Source organism: Octopus bimaculoides, chromosome 11 (assembly GCF_001194135.2).
Source record: "Octopus bimaculoides isolate UCB-OBI-ISO-001 chromosome 11, ASM119413v2, whole genome shotgun sequence".
NCBI classification, from domain to species: domain Eukaryota; kingdom Metazoa; phylum Mollusca; class Cephalopoda; order Octopoda; family Octopodidae; genus Octopus; species Octopus bimaculoides.
Window position 1 is genome coordinate 16,146,438 of NC_068991.1, and position 12,789 is coordinate 16,159,226.

Here is a 12,789-nt window from a genome sequence, read left to right on the forward strand (position 1 = left end):
GGGAAGTTGGAAGTGGAAGGAAAGGAAAAAAAAACAAAGAAAAATTAAAATAAATTACAAGTAAAAAAACAATGAATTAATTTCTTGTGCAAACCACCGAGAGAACAGACGGGACAAGTTTGCTTTTAGCTTCATTTTTTTTTCTTTCCTGTTCCATTATTGTCATTTTTTTCTTTAATTCTTGTGTATCGTACTGACCAAATTTTAGAATTTTTTTTTTTTTTTTGTTCAATGGATTAACTCATTTTTAATTACCAATACTCTTCCACGCATAGACGCCAACACTGATAAGAACACCGGCTATTAAAACGCCAAAGGCTTGCCTCTTTGGGGTGCCAAAATATTCCACAATGGCTTCCTGTAAATACAAAGAAAATGTAAATTAATCACTGGTTTCAAATTTTGGGGAGAGGGGCTAAGTTGTCAGTTAATCGACCCCAGTGCTCAACTGATACTTATTCTATCAACCCTGAAAGAATGAAAGGTAATGTTGACCTTAGTGGAATTAGAACTCAGAACATAACAAATATCAGGGAACTAATTGTCTCTCCCTAACCGAATTTTACCAAAAATTCTCAAATATTTACTCACCCATCCACCTCGAGATAGAATCCAATCAGCAAGATTGTCTACTATAAAATTAATAACTAAGTTGATGATGGCTCGGATTAAAGGAATCCGGTCCAATGCCTGAAATATATAAAAGGAAAAGATTTTGACATTCAGCATGAGAAACAAACAAAAAAAACATAACAAAAACAATCCCTTCTACCATAGGCACAAAGCCTGAAATTTGGGGGGTGGGGAGAATGGGGCTAGTTGGCTACAACAACCCCTACTTAATTTATCGACCCCAAAAGGATAAAAGGCAAAGTTGACTTCCAAGCAATTTGAATTCAGAACATTAAGAGGGACAAAATGCTGCTAAGCGTTTTGGCCAGTCTGCTAGTGACTCTACCAGTTCACTGCCCTCGAAACAAAAACTAAATAATAATCATTATTATCTGTGATATAGGCTAGTAATTTATGGACGAGGAAAGGAAGTTAGTTTCCAGTGACCCCCACCAATACTGAACTAGCACTTCATTTTATCAACCCTGAAAGGAAGAAAAACAAAGTCAACTTCAGTAGGATATGAACTCAGAACATGAAGAGGCAGAAGAAATACCACAAGGCATTGTGGTATTGTCCAAAGTTCTAATGATTTTGCCAGCTCACCACCTTAATATTAATAATAATCCTTTCTGCTATAGGCGCAAGGCCTGGAATTTGTGGATACTCAATCACATTGATCCCAGTACTAAACTGGTACTTATTTTATCAACCCTGAAAGGATGAAAGGCAAAGTCATAATAATAATAATAATAATAATGATAATAATAATAATAATAAATGATGGTTCCAAATTTTGCCACAAGGGCAGCAATTTTGGGGGAGGAGATGAGTCAATTACATTGACCCCAGTAATCAACTGCTACTTATTTTATCGACCCCCTAAAGGACGAAAGGTAAAGTCAACCTCTGTGGAATTTGAACTCAGACATAGTGATAGGCAAAATACCACTAAGCATTTCATTCAGAGCACTAACGGTTCTGCAAGCCCGCCGTCGCCGCCACCAACGACAATAATAGTTTCAAATTTTGGCACAAGGCCAGCAAATTCTGGGGCAGATGTAAGTTGATTGCATTGACCTTCCAGTGCTAAACTGGTAGTTATTTTATTGATCTCAAAAGGATGAAAGGCAAAGTCGACTTCAGACTTCAGGCTAGAGGGATTCCAAGAAGCAGACCAGTCTGGAAAAGAAGGATTTGCAAGCATAAGGACCCTTTAAGCTTAAAAGATCCTTCTAATATTGCGGTGCAGAGACAAACAGATGCATGTGTATATTTGCAAGTTTTCCCAGAATGATGGAATTGATGCAGCTACCAATAACTGACCCTCTGCCAAATGGAGCAGAAAGAAAACAAAAAGAAGAAAAAAAAACTATAAAGCAGTTGTTAGAACTCACCTTGATGGCCATTTTGTAGGCAAAGTAAAAGAACCGAACCACTATATCCCAAGTAAGGTTTACAGAGACAATAGCACTGGCAACATTGAGAAATGTATTGGGAATATCTTCAGGCTCTATTCTTGATACCAAACTGTAAGAGAATAACGGAAAGTCAGGATTAAATCAGACATTAGAAAATGTATTCCTTAACATAATCATTATTTAATGTCCACTTTTCCATACTTGCATGGGTCACACAGAAATTACGAAGCAGATTTTTGTACGACAGCTGGATGCCACTCCTGTCACCAACACTCACCCAGTTCCAAGTAAGATTACATTGGGTTATCTGGAAAGTTCATGCCGATTTATAGTAGCTTACCTTTCGACTTATTTGCTATGAAACCACCTCAATTCTGGGAAGAGGGTATTTTCAAGTTAAAGGAAAGATGGAAACGCATTGTGCAACAAAATGGTTCATATTTGGTTGATTAAAAATGTAATGGCAAGTATTTATTGACCTTTTTCTTTCATTTAAAAATCGGCATGAACTTTCCGGACAACCCAATATTTTTCCATAGTTAAACATGTTTTTCATGAAAATGACAGCAATACTTACTTGCTATCATCACATAATGTCAAAATAAGTGCACACACACATACGCATTGTCATACATATACTGGCATTCATTGATATTTTATACTTCAACAAGGATTGTCTTCAACAGAAAGCACCTCCATCATACTTGGTTCTTAGATCTAAATGCAAAGTAGCTTTTCATTTACATCAGCGAGATCAGTAGTTCCCAAACTTTTGCAGGCTGCTGCCCCCTTGGCATCCAGGACATATTCCTAGTGCCCCCTTCACCCTCCCCACCACAAATATAGACCACTTTCTGCAGCAAATTCAAAACAACTGTATTTCACAAATAGAACTTAAACCTAATTAACCTATTAAAATATATTTTTTTTTTACATCTATCACCCCATCTTGGCCGCCCCATTATCATTCTACTTTTCTTCAATGACCCCCTGGATCTTTCCACCACCCACAAGGGGGCAGTACAGCCCACTTTGGGAACCACTGAGCTAGATGAACAGCACAGAAGTATAATAATAAGAGGCTTAGTGTAAAGACATCCCCTTGCTTCACACCACTTTTGACCTCAAATGATGGTGATGCTGACCCATTTGATAACAATGAACTCTATGTTGTCATGAAGAGAGCAAATGATAGCGAGGAAATTCTTCAGAGATATGATTCATGAATTCGATGTGATGATTCCTCTCTCATGGGTATCTCTCTATGGGAACCTAAGCTGACGAAGAGAAAGAATACAGGTGACAGATAAAGAAATAACTATCAGGTATGGACGTTTGCTGCAGATTACTATTTACTCTTGTACCTGTATTTCAAAGGGTCAGCCTTGTCACACTGTGTCACGCTGAATATCCCCGAGAACTATGTTAAGAGTACACGTGTCTGTGGAGTGCTCAGCCACTTACACGTTAATTTCACGAGCAAGCTGTTCCGTTGATTGGATCAACTGGAACCCTCGTCGTCGTAAGTGACGGAGTGCCAACCAACAACAACAACTATTTACTCTAATGAAGAAAAAGAAAAAAAGGGAAAGGCCAAAAGGAGGGGATAAACGACAAAAAAAATGTGTAATGGGGAGCATCATCCTGAAAACAATAATGAAGACAGGGACAAAGAAAAAGGTGAATTGAAATTCAGTATCCTACATAGGAATGTTGTTGTTGTTGTTGGCACTCCGTCGCTTACAACGTCGAGAGTTCCAGTTGATCCGATCAACGGAACAGCCTGCTCGTGAAATTAATGTGCAAGTGGCTGAGCACTCCACAGACACGTGTACCCTTAACGTAGTTCTCGGGGATATTCAGCGTGACACAGTGTGACAAGGCTGAGCCTTTGAATTACAGGCACAACAGAAACAGGAAGTAAGAGCGAGAGAAAGTTGTGGTGAGAGAGTACAGCAGGGTTCGCCACCATCCCCTGCCGGAGCCTCGTGGAGCTTTAGGTGTTTTGGCTCAATAAACACTCACAACGCCCAGTCTGGGAATCGAAACCGCGATCCTATGACCGCGAGTCCGCTGCCCTAACCACTGGGCCATTGCGCCTCCACCTACATAGGAATAACCAGTGCCTTATTAACACAATGACATATTTTTGCGGTAAGTACTGTGCTTGGAAGTACAAATCAATGAAAAGCAATTAAGTTCACACTATAAGAGATAATTCATGCAGAAAATGTTAATGAGTACCTTTTATTCCACCAGACAGTAGTGCAAATAGTGGCAGGTGGGTAGAGACAATGATGGGGTGTTGTAACATGACCTGACAAGTGATTTCTCACTCATATGTGGGTGAGAATCCTAGATGTTTTCCAGATATTGTCTTCCCTTTTTTTTTTATTGTTTACAGTATATTTTGTTTTAGTTTTAATCTTATCGTTTATTTTTTACTTGTTTCAGTCATTTGACTGTGGCCATGCTGGGACATCACCTTGAAAGGTTCAGTCGAACAAATTAACCCCAAGACTTATGATTGCTATTTTTAAGCCTAGTAATTATTCTATTGGTCTTTTTCGCTGAACCGCTAAATTACAGGGACGTAAACACACCACCACTGGTTGTCAAGCAAAGGTGGGGGACAAACACAGACACACACACACACACACATAGATATATGCAAATATACTACAGGCTTCTTTGAATTTCTGTCAACTAAATCTACTCACAAGGCTTTGGTCAGCCTGAGGCTATAAGTAGAAGACACTAGCCCAAGGTGCTACACAGTGAGACTGAACCCGGAACCATGTGATTGAAAAGTTTATCCTCTCTTTTTTTTTTTTAAATTTATTTCTGCATAATTACTTGAGTTCTTATTAATTTTAAAAGTTGTCTCCACTTCGATTACATAACATCTTTCACTTCTCTCATTTCTGCGTAAATTTTTTTCCTCTGACTCCACGCATATCTTTGCAAACCCCTTGATTAACATTCTTCATGTTTATTGTGTATCTCTGTGAGCTCTCGTGGCTAATGAAGAAAAGATAATTATTACTATTACTGGTACAATTAATAGAGTTAAAGGACTACCAGGAAAAAAGAAAACGGGACAGTGAAAGGATAACCCACATTACAGTAGTACAAGCAGCTGTTATACACACGCACATTCCAAACTACATGGAAAAATTAGGCCAGTCAAGTGATAAGCAAGCTTGACTCACCAAAACGATAAAATCTCTTTTTTGTTTGTTTGTTTTCTATTCCCCTTTTGCTCCCATCCAATAATTTCAATGAACATAAGAAAGTGGCCCTGACTATTGCAGGCCTTCCATCCTTACTAGTGAGACCGATGTCCAGTCTAAACATCTGCAGTATAAAAACTGATAGGTTTTGGATGAAAACATGAATCTAGTTTGAATGCATAGAGGAGAGTGAACTCATCTTAAAAGGTCATTAGAAGGACCAGGCATTTTGACGTTAGATTGGGTGGTTTGTTAAACCTTTTAAATACAGTAATCATTATCATTATTAGAAATTAACATTGCAGTATTCATCTCAATTTCATACACATCATCATTATTATTATTATTATTATTATTATTATTATTATTATTATCATCATCATTATTATTATTATTAAGGCAGCAAGCTGGCAGAATCATTAGCACACTGGGCAAAATGCTTGGCAGTATTTCATCCATCTTCATGTTCCGAGTTCAAATTCTGTTGAGGTCAGCTTTGCCTTTCGTTCTTTGTTTGACCATGGACAAGATATCTCAAGAACTGCTGGATGGATTTGGATGAAACTTTCAGGAATGTTTGGCTTTGTGACTGGCATGGTCTCATTAGATTTTGCGATCGATCCAGTACCAAACAAGGATTCTGGATTATTTTTCTGATTTTTTTTTTTACTTTACATGTACATGTAAAGTTTTACATAGTTCTCTTGTACATGCACACACATACACTCACACATTTTCAGCATTGAACATTACCATCCCATTTCCATTGTACACACACATGCACACAAAGATACTTCTCTTTTACACACACACATATACTCACACTTCAAATGCTGTTTATCGGCTTTTTCACTCCTTTCTTCGTTATTCATCTATCACCCCTTCCTTTCCCATTCATATGATGCTCTCTTTGCCACTTCATCTCTCTCTCAGTCATGGCTATTACTCTCACTACTTCTCCTTCACTGTATTAGTATTTCATCTCCTCTCCCTCAGTATATATGTATATATTTAGATTATTTTTCTGTTTGAGAGAAGTCAGGTTCATTTTTAGTATTCTCGTTTGTGAGAGCAGCCCTGTTTATTTCAGATATTCTCATTTTAAAAATCATCTCCGGCTAATCGTTGAGAGGACATTGGTGTTGCCTAGGCAGAGGTTTGTGCTCTTGTCATCGTCAGCGTCATCATCATCATTATTATTCAGGAAGCAAGCTGGCAGCACTGTTTGCAGTTCAGACAAAATGCTTAGTAGCCATTTCATTGGACTCTGATTTCTGAGTTCAAATTCCACTGAGGTCAACTTTTCCTTTCATCCTATCAATAAAATGAAGTACCCTTCAGGATGTGGGGCTGATGTAATCAACCACCAACCCTTTTCCCAAATTTTAGGCCTTGAGTCGTCGTCGTCGTCGTCGTTTAACGTCCGCTTTCCCTGCTAGCATGGGTTGGACGATTTGACTGAGGACTGGTGAAACCAGATGGCTACACCAGGCTCCAATCTGATTTGGCCGAGTTTCTACAGTTGGATGCCCTTCCTAACGCCAACCACTCAGAGAGTGTAGTGGGTGCTTTTACGTGTCACCGGCACGCAGGCCAGTCAGGCGGTACTGGCAACGGCCACGCTCATCTTGCTCGAAAAACCTCATGTGTCACCCGCACATGAGGTTTTTTGAGCGAGTGAGTGTAGATTAGAAACAATCAGTCACATTAGTATTGAAAGGGTAGTGTATTGGCAGAACCAGTACAGTGAAGGACAACCTATGCCTTGCAGTAGTTCATCAGGTACTTTGCATTATGAGTTCATATCCCACTGATGCTGATATAAAGCAAATGGCAGATTTAACCCTGTGTCAGTGTAATTGTGTCCGCACTCAAAATGCATGTCGTTATTATTGATGGTTGGATTGAATGCAATACAGAACTTAGTTTGTTCATGTACATTTAAAAATTAATTACTATTTATTCCCTCCAGAGAGAGAGTGGGAAAGAAAGAGAGAGGTAAAGAGAGATACAGTTAAAGGAGAGAGGAAGAAAGAGAAAAAAGGGTAGCTAGAAAGACAAAAGAGCAAAAAAAGAGAAGTAGAGATAAGAAAGACAGCTGGAGAGAAAGTGAAAATCAGAGAGACACAGAGAAATGAACTAGACAATGAGAGAGAGAGAGAGAGAATAGAGAGAGAGAGAGAGAGAGAGAGGAGAGAGAGAATAGAGAGAGAGAGAGAGAGAGAGAGAGAATGGAGAGAGAGGATAGAGAATAGAGAGAGAATAGAGAGAGAGAGAAAATAGAGAGAGAGAGAATAGAAGAGAGAGAGAAAATAGAGAGAGAGAATAGAGAGAGAGAGAGAGAGAGAGAGTAGAGAGAGAGAGAGTAGAGAGAGAGAATAGAGAGAGAGAGAATAAAGAGAGAGAGAGAATAAAGAGAGAGAGAGAATAAAGAGACAGGCAGATAGACAGATAGATAGACGGAAAGAGCAAGAGAGAGCCTAGAAGATATAGGATGAGAGATGTGGGCTAGAGAGCAAATGAGATATGAGAGTGAGAGAGAGAAAAAGAGATAGAGACAAACAGACAAATACTACTGAAGTGAGTCACTTACTCTTGCAGTCTTTGGTCTCCATCTAATTCGTCACCAATACACCGTAGAGCACGTCCTATTTCTTCTAGCTGAGACATCGGTGGACCTGGATCAAAATACAAACACATTGCACTGGTTAGAACCGGGCAATGGTCACTGCTATCTAACAATGGATAAAAACCTTAAAGGAAGTTCTATTGACTATGTGTTGATGTATTTAATGCAAGGAACATTAAAAAAAGAATTCTAATTAGGAATAATGTGGTAACAAAAAGTCAACATTGGATCAATGACTAATACTTTAATAACATTTCAGCAAGTGTGGGAGACAACTCTCGACATGTTTTGGTCTTATTAGTCCTCATCAGCAAAAGCATAGATTTTACTGAACTTGATGAAGTAGCAATGATAGAACCATAAAGTAGTAGACACTTAATGTTTTTATCCTTATTCTTTAGCCCTGAGTTAGCACTGGCTGAGCAGACCTATGATTAAATGCCACTATCCTAATCTCCTTCTAAGCACTATACATCTAGGACTACATTATCCAATTTTTATCTTCCTTTTCAGTACAGTTAGGGTTATTTGAATGAGATTTGACAGCAATTTCCAGCAGGGTGAGTGACCACTTAAAAGTTTGGATTAGCTAATTACGCAATATATTGAAAAATATTTGATAAATTTACTTTTTAATAAGTTGCTGATTACTTCAACTTTAACTCAGCAAACTTATGATCAAAAGCATTCCAACCATGGCCATCCTTTTAAGTGGTTTTAGGCCTATATTATCTATGTGGTTGATGCCTGATCAATGTTTGTAGAAACAGCATGAGATAAGTAGCAATCCAATAATACTATATATGTGTATATTATAAGCTTTCCCAGAGTGATGAAATCAACTTGTATAGATGGGTGGCTGCAAAAGAAAAAAACATGAAACAAGGAGCAAGTACAAGAAGCAAGTTAATGCTGAGTTATGACTGAATAGATAGTGACTTACCTGTTGGTGTGTCTGGTTCGATGAGGTTGGACTCTTGCAGAGGATTTTCAAAGCCTTCATTTTCCATTCTGTCATGGATGAACTGGTTCAGCAAACACCGCGCCTGGTTGCCCACGTCATCTCTGTTTAAGTTTTTCCTGGGCGGTTCTGCAGAAATAAAATAAAATAAAATAATTGAAGGGCAATGGTCATACAACAAATAACATAAGAAGAAGCAAAAAGAAGTGAAAATTTCAGTTCTACAGAGGAACCAATGGCAGAAAAAAACAAAACAAAACAAAACCCTCTCTCAATATATTTCAAACCTATTTACAATGAATATATACACACATAGTCAGTAGCTGTGTGGTTAGGAAGTTTGTTTCCATATCATGAGGTTTGAGGTTCAGCCCCATTGTGTGGAACACTAGGCAATTGTTGTTCTACTATACCTCAGGTTGACCCAAACCTTCCAGATGGATTTGGCAGACAGAAACTGAAAGAGAGTGTGTGTGTGTTATCATTATTGTAATGCCCTCTTTTCCATGCTTGCATGGTTCAGGTGGAGTTGAGGTGGATTTTCTACAGCTGGATGCCCTTCCTGTCACCAACACTTATTTGTTTCTGTTATGTCTCAATGCTACTGCTATCTAGCACCTTCAGATTATCTCTACTCAACCACTACACAACTGCTACTCGACTGCTACTCAACACTCTACCACAGTCAGACTACCTCTATTTATGTCTTGGGAGATCCTACTTTTTCGCCTGGGTGCGACGACACAACAGTTATTTCCTCATGGCCAGACAAGTTTCTGCAGAATAATGGAAATGAATGGTATTCATTGACAACAGTCATGTGATATCATGACAAGGAGAGAGAAACACACACACACACCTGACTGTGTATATTACTCTTTTACTTGTTTCAGTCATTTTACTGCGGCCATGCTGGAGCACCGCCTTTAGTCGAGAAAATCGACCCCAGGACTTATTCTTTGAAAGCTTAGTACTTATTCTATCGGTCTCTTTTTGCCGAACCGCTAAGTTACGGGGACGTAAACACACCAGCATCGGTTGTCAAGCAATGGTGGGGGGACAAACACAGACACACATACATATATACATATATACGACGGGCTTCTTTCAGTTTCCGTCCACCAAATCCACTCACAAGGCTTTGGTCGGCCCGAGGCCATAGTAGAAGACACTTGCCCAAGGTGCCATGCAGTGGGACTGAAATTGGAACCATGTGGTTGGGAAGCAAGGTTCTTACCACACAGCCACTCCTGCGCCCTATGTTTGTATTTCCTTGTCCTGACTTTGCACAATAGTTGTAAATGTGTGTCACTGTCACACAAGCACTACCATTCATTTTCAGTACTTTATGTAAATGTGTTTGGCTATGGAGGTATTTAACCTTGCTTGGAAACAGGTGTGGCTTGGTAACAAGAAGCATATCTAGCCATAGAAAAATCTGTCTCTATAAACAATAAACATGTAGATGATGATGATACAGTATGTTTCGCAATCATGTGATTTCATGTCCTGTTCAACAGCATAACATCTTAACTATTTTCTGATCAAATTTCTATTGAAACGATTTTTAAAATAACACCAACATTAGTAAAATAAAATAGTCATTATTGATATGCTTTTTGGTACAAAAGTTAACATAAAAATTTTGACAAAAAAGGCTTAATTTAGATCCCTTTAACCCTTTCGTTACAATAGTTCTGACCAAAAACACTGCCTTTGTTTCAATTAATTTCAAAGATTATAAAAAATTTAGTAAAAATAATTGTCATTATCAATCTGATGATTAAGGCAGCAATCTGGCAGAATTGTTAGCATGCCAGGCAACATGCTTAGCAGCATTTTGTCCGTCTTTCTATATTCATCATCATCATCGTTTAACGTCCGCTTTCCATGCTAGCATGGGTTGGACGATTTGACTGAGGACTGGTGAACCAGATGGCTACACCAGGCTCCAATCTGATTTGGCAGAGTTTCTACAGCTGGATGCCCTTCCTAACGCCAACCACTCCGAGAGTGTAGTGGGTGCTTTTATGTGCCACCGGCACAAAGGCCAGTCAGGAGGTACTGGTAACGGCCACGCTCAAAATGGTGTATTTTACGTGCCACCTGCACAGGAGCCAGTCCAGCGGCACTGGCAACGATCTCACTCGAATGTCTTTTCACATGCCACTGGCACAAGTGCCAGGAAGGCGATGTTGGTAACAGTCACGCTCAAATGGTGCTCTGAGTTCAAATTCTTTCACAGTCTACTTTGTCTTTCATCCTTTCAGGGTCAATGAAGTAAGTACCAGTTATGTACTGGGGTTAATATAATTGACTAGCACCTCCCCTAAAATTTAAGACCTTGGGCCTATAGTAGAGAGGATTATTAATCTAATGATTGGAACATAAAATAACATGAAATTTAGATGAAAAGTGTTTTAGATCACAGCACAAGGGGCTGGTATTAAAACAGAAAGCTTGTATCATAGAACCAAGTGGCAAGGTTAGTACCGAGAGGGTTAAAACAGGAAAGTTTTGCAACACAGAACAGTGGACAGCCTTGGGCAGGTTTGTATCAACAAGGTTAAAAAAAAAGGAAGTCTGTATCACAAAACTAGAGAACTCTTTAGCATTTAAACTGGCCATAACCGGCCCAATATTCTATGTGCTTTATGCTAAAACTGACCAGATCCAACATCTCACACCTCCTCAGCAATATCATTCTAAAAATATACTGTCTCAACATCAATATCATGAAGCTACAAGATAATGCATGATTAATTCAAAACAACATGAATAAATAAGCATTATATTTGATGAAGTAAGCTGAATGTTAAAGGGTTAAGGCAGGTTTGTGTGAAGAGAGTTAAGCAGCTGTCTCCTGTCTTAATGCCTTGTAAATGAAGTTTGGTACAGACAGAATAGCAATCACGAAATATGGATATCGATATGCTAATAAAGTCATGTAAAATGATTCTGAACAAATATGTATCAGGCTTCATTAGAGTCTTTACAAATAAACATTTTGATGTAGGCCAAGAAATATTGATTTATGAAAGCTCCTATACAAATGTTTTTTAAAAGAGTTCTAAATTTTCAATTCAATACTAACTGAGTTGTGCGTATGAAGTTTATACCAATAGAAAGGGTACACAGTATAATTGTTTTGATTCATTTCAATTTGCTTTATTTCCATTTTGTGATAAACGCATTAAGTGATAACCACAGCTGTTTTATGCAATATATCCATATAGAAAAATTGATGTATAAACTTCAAAGAATATATCCTCAATATGAAGAGTTCAATTAATACATTGTTGTTAGACCAGAATACTTTATTATACTGCAATAAATCCAAGTGTGACCAACTTGGGTTTATATACATGATCAACTAAAACAATCTTTAAGAACAACATATTTTAGCATAAAAAGCATAAAATTGCATATAGAGTTCATACTTTAATTGTAGTCAACAGCTGTTTCATTATGATAAACACAATGAAATGTATAATAATCATCATCATCGTTTAACGTCCGCCCTCCATGCTAGCATGGGTTGGACGATTTGACTGAGGACTGGTGAAACCGGATGGCAACACCAGGCTCCAATCTAATTTGGCAGAGTTTCTACAGCTGGATGCCCTTCCTAACGCCAACCACTCAGAGAGTGTAGTGGGCGCTTTTACGTGTCACCCGCACAAAAACGGCCACGCTCGAAATGGTGTCTTTTATGTGCCACCCGCACAAGAGCCAGTCCAGGGGCACCGGCAACGATCCCGCTCGGAAGATTTTATGTGTCGCCCGCACATGAGCCAATCCACGGGCACTGGCAACGATCCCGCTCGAGAGACTTCATGTGTCACCCGCACAAGAGCCAGCCCAGGGGCACCAGCAACGATCCCGCCCGAAAGATTCCATGTGTCGCCCGCACACGAGCCAGCCCAGGGGCAA

The 12,789-nt window shown here is 38.9% G+C and overlaps 1 protein-coding gene across 4 annotated transcripts in view; it reads right to left on the reverse strand.

Annotated features, from left to right (window-relative positions):
- Window positions 1-6: 6 nt before the first annotated feature.
- The window catches only part of LOC106869728 (apoptosis regulator BAX), a 134,077-nt gene continuing 121,294 nt past the window's right edge, over window positions 7-12,789 (reverse strand). For all 4 annotated transcript variants that reach the window (XM_014915580.2, XM_014915582.2, XM_052971527.1 and 1 more), the window contains exons 2-6: window positions 8,839-8,985; window positions 7,860-7,944; window positions 2,010-2,142; window positions 592-690; window positions 7-358 (exon numbers count right to left, since the gene is read on the reverse strand). In XM_014915580.2, coding sequence (XP_014771066.2) covers window positions 248-358; window positions 592-690; window positions 2,010-2,142; window positions 7,860-7,944; window positions 8,839-8,985 — 575 coding nt within the window. In that variant the 3' untranslated portion in view covers window positions 7-247. The remainder of the gene's footprint in view (window positions 359-591; window positions 691-2,009; window positions 2,143-7,859; window positions 7,945-8,838; window positions 8,986-12,789) is intronic.